The 22,276-nt window shown below is 39.7% G+C and overlaps 1 protein-coding gene across 6 annotated transcripts in view; it reads right to left on the bottom strand.

Annotated features, from left to right (window-relative positions):
* DNM3 (dynamin 3) overlaps positions 1-18,838 on the bottom strand; it is a 563,268-nt gene extending 544,430 nt beyond the window's left edge. For all 6 annotated transcript variants that reach the window (XM_028850447.2, XM_077999966.1, XM_015124070.3 and 3 more), the window contains exon 1: positions 18,529-18,838. In XM_028850447.2, coding sequence (XP_028706280.1) covers positions 18,529-18,689 — 161 coding nt within the window. In that variant the 5' untranslated portion in view covers positions 18,690-18,838. The remainder of the gene's footprint in view (positions 1-18,528) is intronic.
* Positions 18,839-22,276: the final 3,438 nt, after the last annotated feature.

Raw genomic sequence — 22,276 nt, 5'->3', positions numbered from 1 at the left:
TCCATTTTGAGTTAATCTGTATATACGATGTGAGGTAGGGGCCTCAATGTATTCTTTTGCACATGGATATACTGCTATCCCAGTACCATTTGTTGAAAAGGCTACTCTTTCCTCCATTGAATTGTCTTGGTACTCTTGTTAAAAATCAATTGACCATGAATGTAACAGTTTATTTCTGGACTCTCAAGTCTATTCCATTCATTTAGCATGTGTATCTTCACACCAGTATTACACTGATTTGTAGTAAGTTTTAGAACTGGGAAGTGTAAGTCCTTCAACTTAATTGTTTTGTTTTGCTTTCAACATTGTTTTGGTCATTCTGAATCCTACGCAACTCCATAAAAACTTTAAGATCAGTTTGTCAATTTCTGCAAAAATGGCACCTGGAATTTTAATAGAAATTTCATTGAGTCTGCAGATTGATTTGAGGTGTATTGCCATTTTAACACTTAAGTTTTCAAGTTCATGAACATAGGATATCTTTCCATTTTAGTTGGTCTTCTTTAATTTTTTTCAATGATGTTGCATAGTTTTTGGTGTACAGTCTTAAGGTTTTAAATACCAATGATATATTGACAAGTACTGATTAACATCTTCAGTTAAACTCTCCTCTGTGCCCCAGGCTCTTATATCCAACCACCTGCATACCTTACAGGTTCTAACATGTCCAAATCCATACCCTAGATGTTCAACTCCCAACTTTTTTCTCAGTCTTCCAACTATACCAGTCACAAGTCAAAATCTTGAGAGTCGTTTTTCATTCTTCCCTTCCCCATCTAGTCCATCAGCAAGTCATGATGACTCTACTTCCAAAACATTTGTAGACTCTTTACACTTCTTTCCGTTTCCACTGCCACTCCCTAATCAAAGATATCATTATCACCCACCTAGACAACTGCAAAAGATTCCTAACCCGTCTCTCTGCTGCTACTTTGTCTCCCTCCCATTTATTATCATCACAGCATCTAGTGCAATGCAAGTCTAATGGAAATATAATATAAGCCATGCAAATAATTTTAAATATTCTAATAGCCACATTACAAAAAGTAAAAAGAAGCAAGTAAAATTAAACAATACATTTTATTTAGCCCAATTTCTCCAAATTATAATCATTTCAATATGTATTAATAATCAATATAAAATCATTAATAAGGCAGTTTGTATTCTTTTTCATAGCAAATCTCTGAAATTTCATGTGTATTTTACACTTAGAGCACATCTCAACTTGGATGCTAAAATTTTTATCAGAAATACCTGATCTATATTTAAATTTCACAAAATTTATAGTTGGAAAAAGTAGCTTCATGTGCCAAAACATACTTAACTGAATTCATTATGTTTTTAAATGCAGATTTAAAGTAATTAAAATTAAATTGGAAATTCAGTTTATCAGTAGCATTAGTTACAATAGCTACCTGGGGTAGTGACTATTGTCTTGAAAAGCACTGACCTAGAGTAATCTTTCTCTAATGTAAATCAGATTACATAACTAACCTGATTAAAATCCTTCCTTCAGTCACTTACCATAGCACTCTGGATAAAATCTATTTTTGGCACCAACAGAGCCTACCTAAACTTCCCTCTGCTATCTTTCCTTGCTATAATTCTCCCTCTCGACTGAGCTCTGGAGACATTGACTTACCTTAAGTTCCTCCAACACACAGACTTCTCTGACCCCTCAAAGTCTTAGCACCTACTATTCCTTCTGCAAGGAATGCTTTTTACTAGCTCTTCTTATGACTGATTCTTTGTCCTTCAGCTGAAATGTCATCTGATCAGACTGACTTCCCTGACCAACTGATAAATACGTCCCTCTCTGCCATGTTTTATCACTATCCTGATCATTTCTGTCATGGCATCCATACTGATTTATAATTATACATTTTTATTAGTTTATTATATGTCTCTTCATTAGACTGCAAGCTCTGAAATGACAAGGAGTGTGCTTTTTCACTTATTACTGTCTTTCTGGTGCTTAAGACAGTGCCTGGCACACAGTGGGTGTTCAATAAAAGGCATCATATGTTGCAGATAAATCAGGTATGAAAAAGGCTGAAAGCTCTCCATTATATTTGTAGATTAATGCATTCAATATTTATTCAGAAATTACCATATGCTAGAAGTGAAAATCAACAAATAAATAAAAGAGACTCTACCCTCAAGAGGCTCACAATTTAGTGATAGAAGCAGATAAGATAATTTAACACAATGTGGTAAGTATAACGTGAGAGAAATGCTCAGAGAATGATGTGTACCCAGAAGAGGGACAGGAAACCCAGGAGACATGAGGAGGTGGGAGGCAGTTGGGGTATCCCAGAGGAAAGGAGACCCAAATTCGAGATAATAATAGTGGGGAGAAAAACAATAATGACGTGAACAAAGGCAATGAAACAGTGCGGTGGGTGTCTAGGGGGTACGCTGTGCAGCCAGGTAAAAGAATAACAACTCACAACCTGGAGAGGCTGGGCTACACAGGGCCTTGTATGACATCCCAAGAAGCTTTGATGATTTTATGCTGTTGGCATTAGGAACTGAAAAATTTTAACTATGACAGTGATGTGATTTAATTTGAATTCCATATCAATTATGCTATGGCTGTGTGAAAGCCAGATTGGAAGGTTACAGATGGGGAAAGTATTATGAGTCTATTGTTATAGTCCAGAAGATGAACGATGACAACTTGTATTCAGCCTGTAGTTGTAGGAATTAAGCATAGATGATCAGTTTCAGACATATTTGGAAAGTAAATTAAGCTGTCTGGAGGTCGTTGGTGACCTTGGGAAGGGCAGTTTCAGTGTACTGACGAGGAAGGAAGACACACTGCATTCCTTATCCTCAGCTGCAGAAATAATGGGAATTGTGGAAGTGGTGATTAATAGCTCCCATATCTGGCTGCTTATCAGGAGCATGAGGAGAACTTCTGAAAAATACTGATTACCCTGGCTTACCTCCAGACCCACTGAGTGGGCCTCCCTCAGTGGAGCCCAGGAACCTTTATTTCATAAGTTCCTCAGGTAAATCTTACACAGATATCCATATACTTCTTTGAGAGATGCTGGGATGGACCAATCTTTTCAGTATCATAATCTTTTTTTTCAAATCCATTAGGTTCCTGCATTCAGACAGTGAGAGTTGTGTGACGGTTATGAAGGGAAGGAAAGCTAAGTCAGCAGCTGAAGAGGGCAAAGGTTAAGATGGGAGAATCACAAGTAGCTTACATCATTAAGAAAATGAAGAGAGAAGTACAGGTGAAAGAATAGATACCTCAAAAACTGAGGCACATGGGCTAAGGATACTAGTTTATCAAGCTAAGAATATTAGTGCATCAGTCAATTTTTTCTCATAAATGTAAAAATAAATCTCTTATTTAAACCCATGATCCTCACTCTCAGTACCAACCCATCTAAGTCAGATCAACAATTTAATTAGCAAAAACTCAATAAAAGTTAAGTACTTGTATTAGTCTGTTCAGGCTACCATAACAAAATACCACATGCTGGGTCACTTAAATAAAAGAGATTTATTTATTAAAGTTCTGGAAGCTAGAAGTCCAAAATTAAGATTCAGCTGGTTCAGGTTCTGGTGTGGGCTGTCTTCCTGACTTGAACAGAACTAGAAAAAAACTATTTTAAAATTTAAATGGAACCAAAAAAGAGCCCAAATAGCCAAGGCAATGCTAAGCAAAAAGAACACAGCTAAAGTAATTATACTACCTGACTTCAAACTATACTACAGGGCAACAGTAATCAAAACAACATGGTACTGGTACAAAAACAAACACATAGACTGATGGGACAGAATACAGAATAGAGAGCCCAGAAATAAGTCCACACACCTATGACTATCTGATCTTCAACAAAGCTGACAAAAACAAGCAATGTGGAAAGGACTACCTATTCAATAAATAGTGCTGGGATAACTGGTTAGCCATATGCAGAAGATTGAAGCTGGACCCCTTCCTTACACCATATATAAAAATCAACTCAAGATAGATTAAGGACTTAAACGTAAAACGCAAAATTATAAAAACCCTGGAAGACAACTTAGGCAATACCATCTGAGATGTAGGAATGGGCAAAGATTTCATACATAACAAAGACACCAAAAGCAATCACAACAAAAGCAAAAATTGACAAGAGGGATTCTAATTAAACTTAAGAGCTTCTGCAAAAGAAACTATCAATAGAGTAAACAGACAACCTACAGAATGGGAGAAAATTTTTGCAAACTATGCATCTGACAAAGGTCTAATATCCAGCATCTGTAAGTAACTTAAATTTACAAGAAAAAAGTGGGCAAAGGACATGAACAGACATTTTTCAAAAGAAGACATACATACGGCCAACAGGGATATGAAAAAATTAAAAAAAAAAAAACAGCTCAACATCACTGATCATCAGAAAAAATGCAAATCAAAACCACAATGAAGATACCATCTCACACCAGTCAGAATGGCTACTATATAAAAGTCAAAAAATAACAGATGCTGACAAGGATATGGAGAAATGGTAACACTTATACACTGTTGGTGAGAGTGTAAATTATTTCAACCATTGCAGAAAGGATATGGCAATTCCTCAAAGAACTAAAAACAGAAGTACCATTCAATCCAACAATCCCATTACTGGGTATATACCCAGAGAAATATAACTATGTCATTCTATCATAAAGACACATGAATATGAATGTTCACTGCAGCACTATTCACAATAGCAAAGACATGGAATCAACCTAAATGCCCATCAGTGACAGACTAGATAAAGAAAATGTGGTACATATACACCATGGAATACCATGTAGCCTTAAAGGAATGAGATTATGTTCTTTGCAGGAACACGGACGGAGCTGGAGACCGCTATGTTTAGCAAACTAATGCAGGAGCAGAAAACCAAATGTTGCCTGTTCTCACTCATTAGCGGGAGCTAAATGATTAGAACACATAAACACAAAGGAAACAATAGACACTGGGGCCTCCTTGAGGGTGAAGGGTGGGAGAAGGGAGAGGATCAGAAAAAATAACTATTAGGTACTAGATTTAGTACCTGGGTGAAGAAATAATCTGTACAAGCCCCCATGACACGAGTTTACCTATAAAACAAACCTGCACATGTGCCCCTGAACCTAAAATAATAATTTTCAAAAAAGGAAAAATTGGGACGGAGGCTCACACCTGTAATCCCAGCACTTTGGGAGGTGGAGGCAGGCGAATCACCTGAGGTCAGAAGTTTGAGACCAGCCTAGCCAACATGGTGAAACTCTATCTCTACAAAAAATAAATAAATAAATAAAATTAGCCTGGCATGCTGGCGGGTGCCTGTAACCCCAGCTACTCAGGAGGCTGAGGCAGGAGAATCGCTTGAATCTTTGAATCTGGGAGGCGGAGGTCTTTCAAGTTTTCTTTGGAGAGTCCAAGAAAGATTCCATGTAAACTAGCAGTATTTGAAATGGGCATTAAATAGTAAGAATTTGATAGATTGAGCCAAGATCGCGCCACTGCACTCCAGCCTGGGTGACAAGAACGAGACTCTGTCTCAAAAAAAAAAGGGAAAAATTGTTCTTTTCCTTTGATCATCCAGAACACTCTGCACCTCTAAAGGCACCCAAATTCTGTCTAAACTTCCATCCCCAATAATAATACTCACAAACAGGTAACTATGTTCCCATGTGACAGACACTCTCCTAAGTGTTTCACATGTATTAATTTAATTTTTACAACCACCACATGAGGAGGGTACTACTATTGTCCCATTGTACCGGTGAGGAAGCTGAGGCACAGGCAGGTTAAGTGATTACTTAGATCGCAGAACTATTAAGTGGCAGAACGGGGATGTGAACCCAGGGCGTCAGGCTCCACAGAATACATGTTCTTTACCTCAACACTGTGTAAGTTCTGACTACACTCTATGCTAGTCTACACTCGATTTTGTTAAGGGCAAATTTTTTTTTTCTATCCCAAAACAGTGTCTTTCACAAGGTAGGAACTCAAGTATAAGTGGATTGTTTAAACTCCTTTTGGTCACAAAATATGTTCTACTCAAGCTATGCCTGTTCTTAAGTAATCAGAAATGGCCACTGCATACACAGAAAAGATGAAAAAAAATGAGGTGAAAACCTCTGGGAGGAGTGGAAAGCAAAAGTTGAATGGGTAGAAAGTTTTGAAAACCAAGTAGAGATTTTTAAAGGGGAGGGAGGGGACTGCAGGTTATTGAGGACAGAGACATTAAACTTGTGCTTTGGAAGATTAACCTGAGAGCAGCAATGTTTACATGGAATGGATGAATAAGAAATGGAGAGAGTGAGAGGGCAGGATGCTGTCAGAGTTATCCCACGTGCGAAAGGAGGACAGCTGAGACTCTGATGGTCAGAATGAGAAGAAAGAGGAAAAGGTGTTTCCTTTATTCAAAAAGATGTTTTGAATAAAGAAATTACAATATGTGTTAGATATAGGAAGATTTTAAAAATAAAAAAGGAAACTAAACTATGTTTATTTTCTAAGTTTCTAGACTGGTACACCACTGAAAGAAACTGCATCAATTAGAAAAGCAGATTTTAAAATTGAGCTTTCTAAAAAAATAAATAAATAAATACAGACCAGGCACAGTGGCTCATACCTATAATCCCAGCACTTTGGGAGGCCAAGGCAAGATAATTACTTGAGCCCAGGAAGGAGTTCAAGACCAGCCTGGGCAACGTAGGGAGACCCTGTGTCTACAAAAAAAAATTTAAAATTAGCTGGGCATGGTGGTGCACACTTGTGGTCTCAGCTACTTGGAAGGCTGAGGTGGGAGGATCTCATCAGCCAGGGAGATTGAGGCTACAGTGAGCAGTTTTCCTGCTATTGCCCCACAGCCTGGGTGACAGAGCTAGACCCTGTCTCAAAAAAAAAAAAAAAAAAAAAAAAGAAGAAGAAGAAGAAATACAGTTTACCTGTAAAACACCCTTAATCACAGCTGCTTCATGGAATTGGCCATTCCATACGCTGACAGGCACAATGATTTTTTGAAGGGCTAGACCCAGAGAGGTCTTAACTCTTTTATAAGTCTGTCATTTCTTACCTACCTACAGATAACCTATAGAAAACACACATTTTTTTAAGGCCAGGTTTCTGGCATCCATCAAGCCTAATCATAAGACTGTTCAAAACAAACAAACAACAACAAAAAAAAAAAAACCTCCTTTTGCTCAACCCCCCTCCTGACTACACCATGCCAAGCAGCCAGCAAGTCATCAATCGCCAGTCTCTACCCTTATGGGGATGGAATACTTACTGTTTCACAGGCAATCCATTCCATGTTTTAAAGTGTTCTATTGAACAGTCTCCCCTACGTTAAGTTTAAGTCTGTCTGCCTGTAACGTTCACCCATTTGTTCTAATGATGTCTTCTGGGGAGATACTGAGTCAGTCTAATCTTTTTCCAAGTAACAGCTCCTCAAATATTTAGAGACAGTATCATGAACTCACCAACGATTCTCTGACAAATGGCTCTCATAACAATTGTTAGCCTGGGTATCCTGACAACACAGTGCATAGCAATCCTGTACCCACTGGATCAGCAAGCTCGTTGAAGGAGCTGCTGCACATCAGAGCCTCGCACAATTTCTGGCATACTGTGGACTCGCAACATATGATTCTTTGTAAATGACTCAGTAAATGCACAAATCCATCTGCTAATAGAATTTTCAAACATGGCCTTTCTTAACTGGTTGTATCATCTACCTACAAACAACTTTATTAAATTCTGTCTGTCCTCAAAACTCAAATAAATTTCATATAAAGAAAATACAAATTAAGAAGTAATCTGGAAGACAGGCAGGTAAATGAAACATCTTACTAGGAAACCTCAATAGGGGAAAGGCATTTGTATGGTATACATAAAAGGTATTTTGGAATGTCTGAATTTGTATTACATGTACATATCACTTTTTCGATTAAAAGACATAAATAATAAAGTGATTTATTTATTATTAAAATAATAAAGTTATTTCCATTTTAATTCATCCTAGTGGAATAGTAACGGTATAGTGTGAATTGTGCCTTCTCTAATAAAAAGATGTGTCCTGGGCCGGGCACGGTGGCTCACGTGTGTAATCCCAGCACTTTGGGAGGTCGAGGCAGGTGGATCACGAGGTCAGGAGATCGAGACCACCCTGGCTAACACAGTGAAACCCTGTCTCTACCAAAAAAAAAAAAATACAAAAAATGAGCCGGGCACGGTGGCAGGTGCTTGTAGTCCCAGCTACTTAGGAGGCTGAGGCAGGAGAATGGCATGAACCTGGGAGACGGAGCTTACAGTGAGCGGAGATCAGGCCACTGCACTCCAGCCTGGGCGACAGAGCGAGACTCCGTCTCAAAAAAAAAAAAAAAGATATGTCCTGCCATTTAAACAGAGAATAACCAAATAAGCACCTAGAAGTAATATTAGATTTAATCTAGACCAGAGGCATTCAACAATTTTGAAGATAACCCACAGTAAGAAATACATTTTATATTGCAGCCTAGTATGCATATACAAATATGCAACTAATACAAAACTTTCACAAAGCAGTACTTATAACTACCTTGGATGTAGTCTGATACTTTATTTAACACTGTCAAACACAATCTCACTAAATTGATATCATGGCCCACTATTAGGTCACAATCTACAGTTTAAAAAACACCGTTCAGGCCGGGTGCAGTGGCTCATGCCTATAATCCCAGCATTTTGGGAGGCCGAGGCGGGCGGATCACCTGAGGTCAGGAGTTGAAGACAAGCCTGGCCAACATAGCGAAACCCCATCTCTACTAAACATATGAAAATTAGCCAGGTGTGGTGGTGCACCCCTGTAGTCCCAGCTACTTAGGAGGCTGAGGCATGAGAATTGCTTGAACCTGGGAGGCAGAGGTTGCAGTGAGCAGAGATCATGCCATTCACTGCACTTCAGCCTGGGCGACAGAGCGAGACTCAGTCTCAAAAAAAAAAACCACTGTTCTAATCCAAGCCCACTCTACTATTTTCGACCAATTTATTGATGACAAAGGTTATGTTTCAGCTTAGATAAATGGCTTGTACAGAGTCAAGTAGCTGATTCATTCAGTTAGCTCCTGCCGTATGCCAGCACTGCACTATGGAAAATGATAAAGGAGACACAGCTCCTGGCTTCATGGAAGCTGCAAATAGTTGGGCAGACAGATGAGGCAACCAACTGTTCAGTAGATTCCTGTGCAGTGAAGTGTTAACAAGGGCCACCAAGGAGGGGCCTCTAAATCAGACAGAGAGAGCTGAGGAAGACCAGCGGATGACAGCAGAGGCCAGACTAAACCCAGCTCTCACTGTTCTTGGCGTGCAATCTTACTTACCTTTGGCACACCTTCAACAAATACGCAGGGACCACCTGCCACAGGGAGTTGGGGGGGGAACCAAATACACCCCAAACTAACTCATTCACAGATACTCCTAATTCCCACAGCAGTTGAACCTTATGGGTCTTTTCTCTTCGTATGTCACTACAATCTAGTGGACACTCACAAAAGCATTGCTTCCTCCTTCTCATCTCCCCGCTTGCTCTGCAAGCGAGGCACTCATGATCCTTCTGCCACTTCCCTTCTTAATTGACTCTGGGGGGAAAAAAAAGCCCTAAGAGAATATTTAACATTCAAAGTACATAATTCAAATCAAGTACCCACACATATATTTTACGTGATATGTTTTTAGGATTAAATAAACAGGCTAAAGTTTCTTAAGTTGAACTTACAAGGACTTCAGTATGCAGGTCATTCTATTGGTATTCAGATACGAGTGCAGAAATCTCACCACACAATTGTTGCTGTCCTGGTAGTAGGACTCAGAACCATGAAGGCTAGGATCCATAAAAATAATTGCAAGCCTTTGTCCCTCTCTTCAAAATATGAAGAGAATGGGTTTCAGTTTTATTAACCAGAAAACATAAACAGACACACATATACAGGGTTCTAAACCTCCACTAGATAAGAAACCCAAAGCTATCCTTTTCAAAGCCTCTGAGGTATATCTAGTAACTTAAAAATAATGTAATTCCAAATAGAACCAGCTAACTAGCTCAGAGCTAAAACTGACGGTTAACAAGTTATGGGAATATCAATCAAATCAGAATATGAATCTTTACACTGGAAAAAAAAAAGGAGCTATTGGGTATTATTTCAACATCTACTACAAAAATGTTGGTACTTCTTTTAAGGTCTAATTACATCTTACCTCCTGAACCCTTGGTTGTAGATGTTTTCCTTGGGCTCAGACCATACTCTTGCTAAGTAGTTCTGCTTCACCAACTAGACTTCCTCAATTGTTTTTCCCCCTTCTATCCCACCTTTGCCTGCAATTTCATCTAACACTTCCAAAAGAAAAGGAACATGCTAAGAATGGTTTACTTTATATCACAGAATCGACTATCTTCCTTAAAATCTATTCTCTAGGAAAAAGCTAAAAATAACGTCAGAAAAATTCATTTGAATTCCATTATCTCTGTTATTAATTCTATTTTGTTCATTAATCTCTAGTACTCACCATGTGACCCCTAGTATGTCACCTAACTTTTTTCCAGCTTAATCTTTTTTTATTTCTAAATTAAAGTAAACAAAACATGCTTTTGCTATCTTCTCACAGAAATTCGAAGGATTAATGAAATAACAGAAACTGCTTCGGAACTCTTGGAAGGGAAGAGTATACAAACTGGGTTCACTTTGCATATATCGATTTAAAAAAAACAAGAACGCACTGTGACAATGCATTTAACGAACGTGGGCAATGCTTTCTTTAAAGAAGGCTCATATATATATATATTCTATTAGCCTTGTCTACAAGTAAGCATTTTGATGCAACTGTAATTTTCCAACATTCACAAAAAGAATTTGCAAATATGCATTACCATCTGCCTCAACTTACTTTTGTTTTTAAAATACTCAAAAAATGTCCAGTCTAAATAACTGATTTAAATTAAGACCAATCAGTTATTGAATGCATACTATGGGCCAGGCACTTGATACCATCTTACTCAGAACTCGCACAGAGATTAAAAGGTGAAGTCTGCAATCCCTATTTTGCAGATGAAGAAACTGAGGCCAAGTGAGGCTAGGTTCCGTAATGAGGAGCCATGCTACCAGCGAGAGTCAGAGGCAGGACTCAAGAGCAGCCAGCAAAGCCTGCACTCCATCACCACACTGTGATGATTCCTCTTCAAATATTCACTTTTGGGGAATCTAAAAAAACAAGCACCATAAACAAGTTTAGTCACCTACTAAATTACTTATTAAATACATTAGTCTTTCAATTCCAAGCCACTGAAAGGATAAACAAAGAGGTCCTTCAGAAGCCCTAGCTACTGCTATCATGTGTGTATATGCTATTCATGGGTATATCATGACCTTGAAGCAGTGGGAAATAAAAATGACACACTGTCACAAAGGAGCACTGAGGCACATTTTCAACCCTTGGAAATAGAGGACTTGCAGCAGGGATACTAGGGAAAAACAAGATCTAAAGCAATCCTGTATCATTCATATAATTCAGGCATTAAATGTATCATCATTTTCCTCAACAACTGCTCTGTTTTTATTATCAATTAACACTAAAGATTTAACACATTAATGCTTGCTGAAAAATTAATTGTTAAAATAATCTCTATAACATTAATGGACCTCAGTGTCACCCAATGCACTCTAAGAATACAAACACACACACACAAAGAATAGAAAACAGGCAAACTGAAGGAAGCAGATTTGCTACACAAAAATATCTTTAATTTACCTAAAAGTTCACCCACTTGTTTAAATAATAACATTTCTGTTTAGATTATTTATTTACATACAACTTTTCAGAAGCTTGTGTTGGTTTAAGCAAGGCCTATTGATGACCATCTCAGGCATATCTTTCTAGCTAATGCCCACCTTGTGGATAAATATTAATAATGTGTAAAAACATCCAATATCTTATTCAGTCTTTCCCTGGGCCCATCTGTTCCCTAAAAGTCACACTTTACTCACGAGTATGCTATTTCAGTCAAATTAACTTCCCTAAGTCTGAGAAAAATTCTGCTCCCTGTCTCCACTATTCTGTATGGGGAAAAAAAAAATGTAATAAAATGTAATGTCACTGCTGGTCAACTATCAAGAAGAGTAATGAAGGAGAGTATCATGGAAGAGAAAAAGGCTGGCCCAATGCAAAGGGATGGGAAAAGGAGGAGGCAGGGTAAGGGTTGGAGGGAGGTGCTCTAAAACAATAAGAGGAGGAAGAGAAGATGATGAACTGGCACAGGCCTCCCAGTTCCTAACATTAAGTTCCAAACCTAGCTCTGATTTTTTCTGACCTTGGGCAAATCTCTGGTTTCTCTGTATCTTACTGTGGCTCCAGCAAGTCAGAGAAAATCAAGCCAGAGGAAAGCTTCTTATAATAATGTCATCAAATGCCAGTCTTGCTACTAATAGAGGAAGAAAAAGCTAAGCTACCTATGACCACACACACACACACACACACAGAGAGTAATAAATATGGTATTAATGAACCCTCTAATTTGTTGGAAATGATTTTTAATTCATGAAATGCAAATCATTTGGTGTCAATTCCTTTACCCTCCTCCCATTCTAAACAATTCATTCCATTTTCAGGTTTGCCTTTAGGACATTTTCCCTGACATTTGTATCTTCGACTTATTCTACTCCTTTAACTAAATAACTTATTCTTTAAAACGAAAATAGAATTCACCTCCCTTAAGTATTAGTGTCTTGGAGGTCCTTATAAAATAGTTGATCTGATCCATCCCACTCTCAATTAACCTTCACTGCATCCAGTTATATTTTTAATCTCTCCAACCTCTTTTTTTTCCTTGCTGTTCTTCTTTAGGGCCCTCTCCAATATACAGTATCTCTTTGTGATAAAGTCACAGTCTAAATTCAATGCCTTGTTCTCAACTCAGAAACTGAGACACAGATCACCACCTTCCTGCTTTGACATAGATACTTCAGTACATGCAGGCTTGAGCTAAAATGATACGGGCTGCCAGATGCCACTGGAAACTCATATATTGTCTACTTTCCACTTATATTCAGTTCAATTTCAGAACTGTAGTTTTTTGGGGATTTTTGTAAAAATAAATTGACATACTATAATTTTTTATCCTGATTAGTTTGCATTATATCTGACTACCTTCATTTTACATAGGCATTTGAAAGTTGTCTCATACTTTATCCTGTCAGTTCTCTTTTTATACATACATCAGCTTCATATTTTCTTATATATTCTTACCCAGTATACTTAGAACTCAATAAATACATGTTCATTGGTTTTATGTGTCCATATTTCTCAAGAGTTCCAGTAGGAGTCATACCGAATGCCAGCTTGGCTGCTTACTAGCCATATGATTCTGGGTGAATGACTTGTCTCTCCAACCCTGAATTTTCTCCCCTATTGACATGGGGATATGGAAACAGGTAAGGAATAGAAGGTATGAAAAGTGTCTAGCAGAATCCACGTCTGCCACCCCATAATGGCTAAGCAAATGTTGGCCCCCTTTTTCCCCTCTACTTTATAAAATGTATTTAGCATAACATAATCCACAAGAATTTTTAAATCAATGCAGAGAGTGTATGAAATTGCAATGCAAACTTGGACTAGGATAAATTGCAAAACTTTGGCCATACAGAAAATTAAATTGGATCATTCTATATAGCATATGAGCTTGGGACTCTCTTGACTTGGCTCTGGTAGCAGAGGAAAAAAAATAATCTATTTCTTTCTAGATACTTGAAGTCCCTCTAACATAAATCACAATAATGAATAAAACTTCATAATTTAACTTACTAGCCCTGCAAAAGGTACTACCTAAGAAGATCTAACACTCTAAATGTATGCTCCATTGATAGAGAACCCGATAGCCTACCCTCTAATCCAGCTAAAGATTAAGTTTCCATTCCTCCAAGGTTCTGGGTGACTGCCCAACTTCATTCGTAAAGAAGTTAAATCAAGTGCATTTTTGGATAACTGTTAATCATAAGTAGATTCTAAAACAGAGATATCCTATCCAGTCCAGTTACCTTAGTTGTATTGCTTCTCACACATTGTTAATAAAAAAAGAATTCATTTGACGGTGGTAATTAAGTACCACCAACTGTGAATTTGTGATAACCTAAACATATATTATATAATGTTAATTCAGCAAAAATATTTTTGTGATTTCAAGTTCTACCAATTCATTGTTGGATGAAGAAAAGTTCATGTTTTGACACTTTATTTATAGACCCTTGGGAACTATGAAGTATGGTTCTCAATAATTATGACATTTTAATTCTTAGCACCATTTATCTAATAATACTTAGAAGCAATTTCTTGAAAAATATCAGCATAATCACTTTTTTAAAATGTTTTATTTCATTCCCATTAATCACAAAACTTTTTCTATTTGTGCAGAATTGAGAGTCTATTTACAACTCAGACTAGAATAAAATAATGTGGACTCTTCTGCCTATATAATTAGCATTGAAAAACTAATGCTTCTAACAAGTGTGTCATTTTAAAACATCTGCGTATTAGCAACCAGTACAGTTTTCACTTAACACCTCTATAAACGAGTTATATGCATTCGAAAAACATACTTAAATAAACAATCCAATTACATTTTAAAACTCTCTTTAACAATGTCTAAAATAGCAAAGAAAAATACTTATCTTTTAATAAATGTTGCTTCTACCTAAAGGGTCACCTCAAATTTTCTGTGAAACGAGGCAAGGTAAACATATATAAATAAATATGAATAAAATCATTAACATAGTTAACTTCTTGTTCACTATTATTATTTGAGACAGAGTCTTGCTCTGTCAGCCATGCCGGAGTGCAGTGGCACGATCCTGGCTCACTACAGCCTTGACCTCCTGGACTCAAGTGATCCTCCTACCTCAGCATCCCGAGTAGTTGGCACTACAGGCATGCTCCACCATACCTGGCTAATTTTTTTTGTTTTTTTGTAGAGACAAGATCTCACTATGTTGCCTAGACTGGTCTCAAACTCCTGAGCTCAAGCAATCCTCCCGCCTTGGCTTCCCAAAATGCTGGGGTTACAGGCATGAGCACTGTGCCTGGCCAGCTTCTTATTAATACAGGCAGCATTTATATAGGGAGCAAGAAAGAAGTTAAAAGTATTTATCAGAGGAAACAGTAAACTTCAATATGGAGGATGCAATATGGCACAGAGATTCTAGAACATGGGTTATAGTGATCAACACCTCTAGTTGAATCTTAGCTCCATTGTTTTCATATTAAATTAAATTATCCTTGAGTGAGTTACTCAAACTCTCTAAATCTTAATTTCCTCTTCTGTAAAATGGAAATCATAAGAGTACCTACCTCTTTGGGGTTTTATGAGGACTAAACGAGATTATTCATATAAAAGCACCCAGAATAGTACCTACAAATAACAAGCAGTCAATAAATGTTAACCATTATTATCATCACCACTGTACTATAAATATATGTATATGTATAATGAAAATAGTTGAATAAATTTAATTCTTCTGTATACAAACCAGACCAATAGGCAGACCTAAGCCAGCTAGTAAACCCCTATGTTGAGATTAGAGGTCTCAGGTTCTATTCATTAGATCTTAAGCTGCCTCTCATTGCCAACATATATCTCATTCTGCACCACCAAAAGAACAATCTGGTTACTCATGCTATATCAAATTAATATGCACGTTCATCACTTCAGCAAGAAAATCACAAACAAGTGGTTCATTCATGACTCATTTTATTCATAACAATCTCAAACCTGTCACCCAAAAACCAGCTTTTACAGCGATCGCTAAATGAAGTAAACATATTCACATCCGAATTCATTCATTGGTGTCAAAAAAACTCAATATAAACAAACTATCTGAGAGAAGATACAGTTAGTCCACTAAATAAGGATTGTTGAGAAAATGCATCATGATTTTGTAGAGAAGAAGCTTAAGTCAAGAGCAAACACAATTAATTTACACAAGTGATGACCCTTGGTTTTTATGGCTGCATTCAATAACTGCACATTAGATCAGAGTCTTAAAATGAAAACAGTTTCGTGTAAAAGAGTAAAGTTGCATCCTTAGTAAAGAAACGTATTTTTACTGCAAAATTCCTGGATAATGACAAGAAAGCACTAAGATGTTATAGTAGAAAATGGATACAATTTTTTCCACCTAGGCTGAATATCTTATCAAAATAGAAAACTCCATTTTCCCTAAGGTTGGCTTATAATTGGAAATTAGATTCCTCAATAATTCAATGACCGAAATCTTTATTAAAGTCAAATGACCTTCCTAATTAAATTTTCTCCTTAATATATAAGCTCTGCTAGGCAGGTGTTATCTCTACATATAATACAGACTTTACATATGGATTAAATGACCTTTTTCCTCTGTGTTCACCCTTTTCTTTGATTTGACATTCTAACGGTTAATTAGAGGTAAAACTTTTTAAAGTACAACAAATTACTAATGCATTCTGGTAAGTGTTCTGATTGTTATACTTGTAATGTCCCTATTTTTTATTCCATCTTGAAAAATATTCAAGCTTAAATATTTTACTCTTCTATATTTCTTTTTTCAAATTATCATTTCAAAAGAACATAGCTACTGTGGGGAAATGTGTACAATTTTATTATAACATTAAGAAGAATGTTAGGATTTCAAAACCTAGAAAGTAGAATTGTGATATGTGCATAAAATTGACATTAAGTTCAAAAGCTCTGACTACAAACAATGCACTTACATATAATATAGGCTCATCCAAGTAAATATATGGAAGATGCATAAAAATATGGTAATTTCATTTGAAATACTTACAATTTTAATCTAAGTATTTGTTTAAAAAACAAAAATAGTTAAATAACTCTTAAAGTGTCATGACAAAAATGCCCTGGCATTTGGAAAACCAAAAATATATTATCAAAACTCACTCTTTGGATGCCACTTTAAATCTAGTAAATTTCATTGGCAACAAATCAAAGAAAGTAACTGTTATATGTTTGAAATAACACATTTATCCATCACTTCACCAGAAGGCTAAGATGACGTAGGCAAAATACTTTACCTTCACTTTGCTCGTTAATCAAAAAAATGTATAAAAATGGGGTGTAGTAATTAAGTGAATTACTCAAGGATACAAAGCAATTTTTACTTTATTAGGTTTCTTATCTTTCTAGTTCATACAGGAAAAAAAAGTATCATCTGAAAGATGGAACATCATTTGGGAGAAAGGAATATGTACTTTATGAACACTGGCATTTCCAAAGGAAATGTGGGCATATCCAGCTCTAAATTTTACACATCACCAAACACTAACAAAAAAAGAAAAAAGGAACAGAAACAGGAATCTTCTGCATTCCAAGTCACAAATGAGTCAAATAAAAAGAATAAAGTACAATCTCGCCAGCATTTTTTCTTGGATACTGTATATTTCTACCTGGTTTTCTACTACTAGGAAACAGATTTCAGCTTTCATAATGCTTTCAAATGGGCTCTTCTTAGCAAATGTCTGCACTCTTCAGTCTAGGCCATTAAGGTAACTTAATCCCTCATGAATTGCTCAGTGGAAGAAATGCTGATTCCCAATTCAAAAATTAATTCTTTAGCTGTTTCTGTATTAAGAGTCATGAGGAAAACCACAACTACAATTTAGATTCAGAACGTTATCTTGAAGGCTAGCAAGACAAATAGGAGCTTAGAGAACGGAAGATGATGCTGGGGGAGGGGGCGCAGTGAGAGTGCGAGAAAGATGCTGGTCAGTTCCGAGATGATGCAGGAATGACATGGCACCTGGACAACACAAGTCCACCCACTGCCAAGTCTGTGCCTAGGGCTCTCTCACAGTTGTCTGGAGCTGTGAATAGGTGCACACGCAAACACACCACCTTTTATTCTTCGACTCTCCGAGAGGAGAATGGTGGGGGAGCGTCTCCGGATAAAGCTTCACCACAACAAACGACGTCTTTCTCCTCGCACCCCGCCTCCCCAGCTAGAGGCAGGCAACAGTAGACAGCTGAGAGGAACGAGAACCCAGGCAGAAGGAAAGCATCTCCACCTAGGGGAGGGGGCTCGGGGGATAAAGCCCCACAGCCTCGCAGGGAGCCTCGCGGAGGGCGACAGGAAAAGGAGGCGGGTGTTGAGCCGGGAAAACAGGAGAGGGGCACTGGGAAGCTTTCGGCGCGCTACGCAGGGAGGCTGCCCGGGGCTGGCGCGCACCGAGGGGGTGGGGGTCGATCCCGGGGCGGAACCCTCCCCCGACTCCCCGACTGGAGGACAGGGAGGAAATGGCTTTGTATCGCACGATGAAAGGCAGGCAGGAGGGCCACCCGGCGGGGGGTGGCAGGGGACGGAGGATGCCCAGAGCTGGAGGACCCCGCCCGCCCCACGGACACCGCCACTCTGCCCCCCATTCCACCACAGCGCCTGGTCCACACACCCTCTGGCTCCCGCTGCCCGTCCACGTTCCAACGGCCCGGAGCGGGGTCGCCCCCCGCCGCATCCTCACTCAGCGCCCTGCGCGCTCACCTGCCCACGAAGTTCTCGAGCACCGAGCTCTTGCCGGCGCTCTGGCCGCCCACTACGGCGATCTGCGGCAGCTCCAGCAGGCAGCTCTGTCCCAGCGCCGAAAAGGCGTCCTGCAGACGGTTCACCAGTGGGATCAGCTCCTCCATCTCCCGGTTCCCCATCTTGCCCGAGGCGCCAGCGACCAGCTCGCCTCTACGACCTGACCGGGAGTAGGGGCCGCGCTGCCCTGGCTGCGGCTGCTGCGCCGGGCTCAGCCCGCCGGGTCCTGGCGCAGACGTCGGAGCCCGCCGCCAGCCCGCCGCTTGGCTCTGACAGCTAACGGCCCGCAGCGCGCCTGCGCGGGCGAGCAGGGGCGTGGCCTGGCTCCGCGGTGCCCCGCCCCCGGCCCGCGGCTACCCCGCCCCAGGCTTCCCAACCCACCACCCGGCCCCGCGCGCAAGCACTGCCTCCCAGCTGCGGCCAGATGCCACGGCCTCTGCGTTCTGTGGCCAAGGCTCAGAGGCCAAGTTACAGAGCCAGGTCAGGGAATGGCATGAAATCAGCAGCAGCGGCAGCGTTGTTCTCTTTCAGCGGCTACCAAGCCAAAGCCCAGTGGAAAGCACTATCTCCGCTAACAACACCACACGGTCACCAGCAGGAGCAGCACCGCCGCCGCCACCACCGGGGCACAGCTGCCAGAGTACACTTCCCAAAAGGAAATCTCTGTCACGCCCTTCTCCAGAACCCGCGATGACTCCTCCCAGGGTGGCAGGCCTGTTGGAGTCTAAATTCTTCATGTGACATCCATCTAAGGCCCTGAGTGGTCTGACCTTACCTAATTCTTCATCTGTAATGACTCGTCCTCCCCAGCCCCGCATAAGCACAGGTAGAGTCTGTAGGGTTTACCTGCCCCTACACACCCCTTCAATCACTCTGGCCTGTGAGACTTCTCATGCCATTTGCCCTCCCGGTCTATCTCCTTCTACGGAGTCTATCCAGAACCAGGTACCCTGGACGCATTCTGTGAAATTTAGCACATTGAGAAGTGACTGTGTGTGGGGTCCTGTGCCTGATGATCGGGACACAAAGATAAATGGCCATGCTTCTCTTAGCCTCCACAGAGGGTTCCTTTTTAGTCTGCTCCTCAAATACTGATGCTTCTCAGGATTTAATATATGGGCATTTTCTTGTCTAATGCTTGTCCTTCAGCTGAGGACTTTCCCATAGCTTTAACTCTACATAAAGGCTGGCGACTACAGAAATTTACATTGCTAGACCCTGTCTCTCTTCTGCAACTTAGACTGTACTCCAAGAGGGGCCCAGACTACTACCTGAGTGTCCGACAAGTACCACAAACTCAATTTATTCAAAACTGAAGTCATCTTTTGTAATCTCAGCCTTTAATGTACAGTTCCTTCTAACTCTAAAAAGACTTGTATTAAAATGTTCATAATGACCAAAAAAAAACCTGAAAATAACCCAAATGTCTATCAACAGGTGAATGAATAAACAAATGTGGTATGTATATATAGTGAAATATTATCTGCAACAAAAAGAAGACTTTTGATATAGCAACAATCTCAGATACATTATGTAGAATGAAAAAGGCCAAAGAGCATATATTATTTGATTTCATGTACGTGAAGTTCTACAACCAGCAAAGCTATTCTACGGTGATAGAAATCAGAACTGTGGTTGTCTTTGAGGAGTGGAGATTGACTGTAGGAGGCATGAGGAAACTTTTTGGAGTGACGGAAATGTCCTATGTCTTGACTGGGATGTGGGCATACATTCGTCAAAACTCCTCAGACTAAACTTTTAAGTGATGTGTATTTTACTGTACATTACATCTCAACTTTTTTTTAAAGCAGCAGAAAAAGACAAAACTGAATGCATCTCCACTGAAGTGGATCTCTATTAGAATGTCTGCCCAGGAAACATTTTCTAAGAAACACTCCATCCAATGCATGGTTGTAGCCAGAGCAGTCATGAAGATAGAAAGGCATGAAGAAAAACTGAGCCCTGGCCATAGCTGTGTGCACCAGACTGGGCACCTGACTCGAGCTGTACAAATCAAAGCCCTTTCCCAGGAATATGCAATTGAGAGAGAGATTGGCCTTTGTCTGAGTGACTGAACTATAAATGAGGAATAACATCAGCAACTATGGTTAGTAAGATTTCACCAGTAGAAGGGAAGTGCTCATCTTCAGAGAAACAGAAAAGTAAAAAGACACAAGGAGAGGAGCAGAGGGAAAGAAGAGGGAAGATCCTGATAGTACTTGTATCCTCAATCTTGTTCATGTCTGATGCCCAACTATAATCCTGTCCTGAGTTCCTTGTACAACCTCCCCCCCAATAAACTTATAATAAATTCTCCTCTTTGCCTAACCTAATTCAACTCAGATTTCTTTTACTTGCAATCAAAGAATCCTATAAACACGTTCTCATGCTAGAGTTAGTGTGCTCCCTATCTCAGGGAGAAGCCTGCCCAATCCCAATCCAGAATCTGGAAGTCATTCTCACTTCGCTTTTCCCTCTCTCTCCTTCATCACCTACACCAAATTGGTACCCAAATAATACCCATTCTACCTTCCTAGAACCCATTTTCTCTCCATCCTTGCTGCCAGAGCCTCAGTTATAACCATCATTTATCAACAACCATCTTCCTCTATGCTCTTCGTATATATATGTACCCTGAATAGATTTTCATTATTGCCCTTGGCATATTGCATTAAGTCACTAATTTACATGTCCCTCTCTTTCACTCTGATGCCCTTCCCAAAGATGCCCACTTTTTAATCCCTGGAACCTGTGAATGTTACCTGAAGTGGCAAATGGTTCTTTGTATATATAACTAAGGACCTTGGAATGGGAAGATTATTCTAGATTATCCAAGTGGATGCGGTCTACGCACATGAATTCTTCAGAGCAGAGAACCTTTCCAATCTGCATCAGAGGGAGATATAACTGGGGAAGAGTCTCAGAGATGCATGGAGAAAGGGGACCAGAAGCCAAGGAATGCAGGCAGCCTCTAGAAAGTGGGAAAGGCAGGAAACACATTCTCCCTCAGAGCCTCCAAAAAGAACATAGCCCTGCTGACACGTTGATTTTATTCCGGGGAGACCTGCATCAGACTTTTTATTTATTTATTTATTTATTTATTTGAGATGCAGTCTCACTTTGTTGTCCAGGCTGGAGTGCAATGGCATGATCTCAGCTCACTGCAACCTCTGCCTCCCGGGTTCAAGGGATTCTCCCACCTCAGCCTCCCGAGTAGCTGGGACTGCAGGTGTGCACCACCACATCTAGCTAATTTTTTTTTGTTTTGTACTTTTAGTAGAAATGGGTTTTCACCATGTTGACCAGGCTGGTCTCGAACTCCTGACCTCAAGTGATCCACCTGCCTCGGCCTCCCAAAGTGCTGGAATTACAGGCATGAGCCACCATGCCCAGCCCTGCATCAGACTTCTAACCCATGGTACTGTAAGAAAATAAATCTATGTTGTTTGAAAACACTAAGTTTGTCATAACTTGTTACAGCAGCAATAGAAAATTAATACAACTCCTTGAGGGCAGGATCCATCTTTGTGATTCTCAAATGTCCGGCACAGTGCACAGCACCTAAGAAGACCACAGTCCCCTAGCAGCAGACGTAAACAAATTGTTACAACACACATAAGATGTTCAAGGGTACAACAGACTGAACTGTGCCTCCCCCAAATTCATATGTTAATAACCTAACCCCCAGTGTGGCTATATTTGGAGTGAG

The sequence above is a fragment of the Macaca mulatta genome, chromosome 1 (genome assembly GCF_049350105.2).
Source record: "Macaca mulatta isolate MMU2019108-1 chromosome 1, T2T-MMU8v2.0, whole genome shotgun sequence".
Taxonomy (NCBI): Eukaryota; Metazoa; Chordata; class Mammalia; order Primates; family Cercopithecidae; genus Macaca; species Macaca mulatta.
Note: the sequence above shows the minus strand (reverse complement) of the source record. Positions and strands in the feature narration are given on the sequence as shown.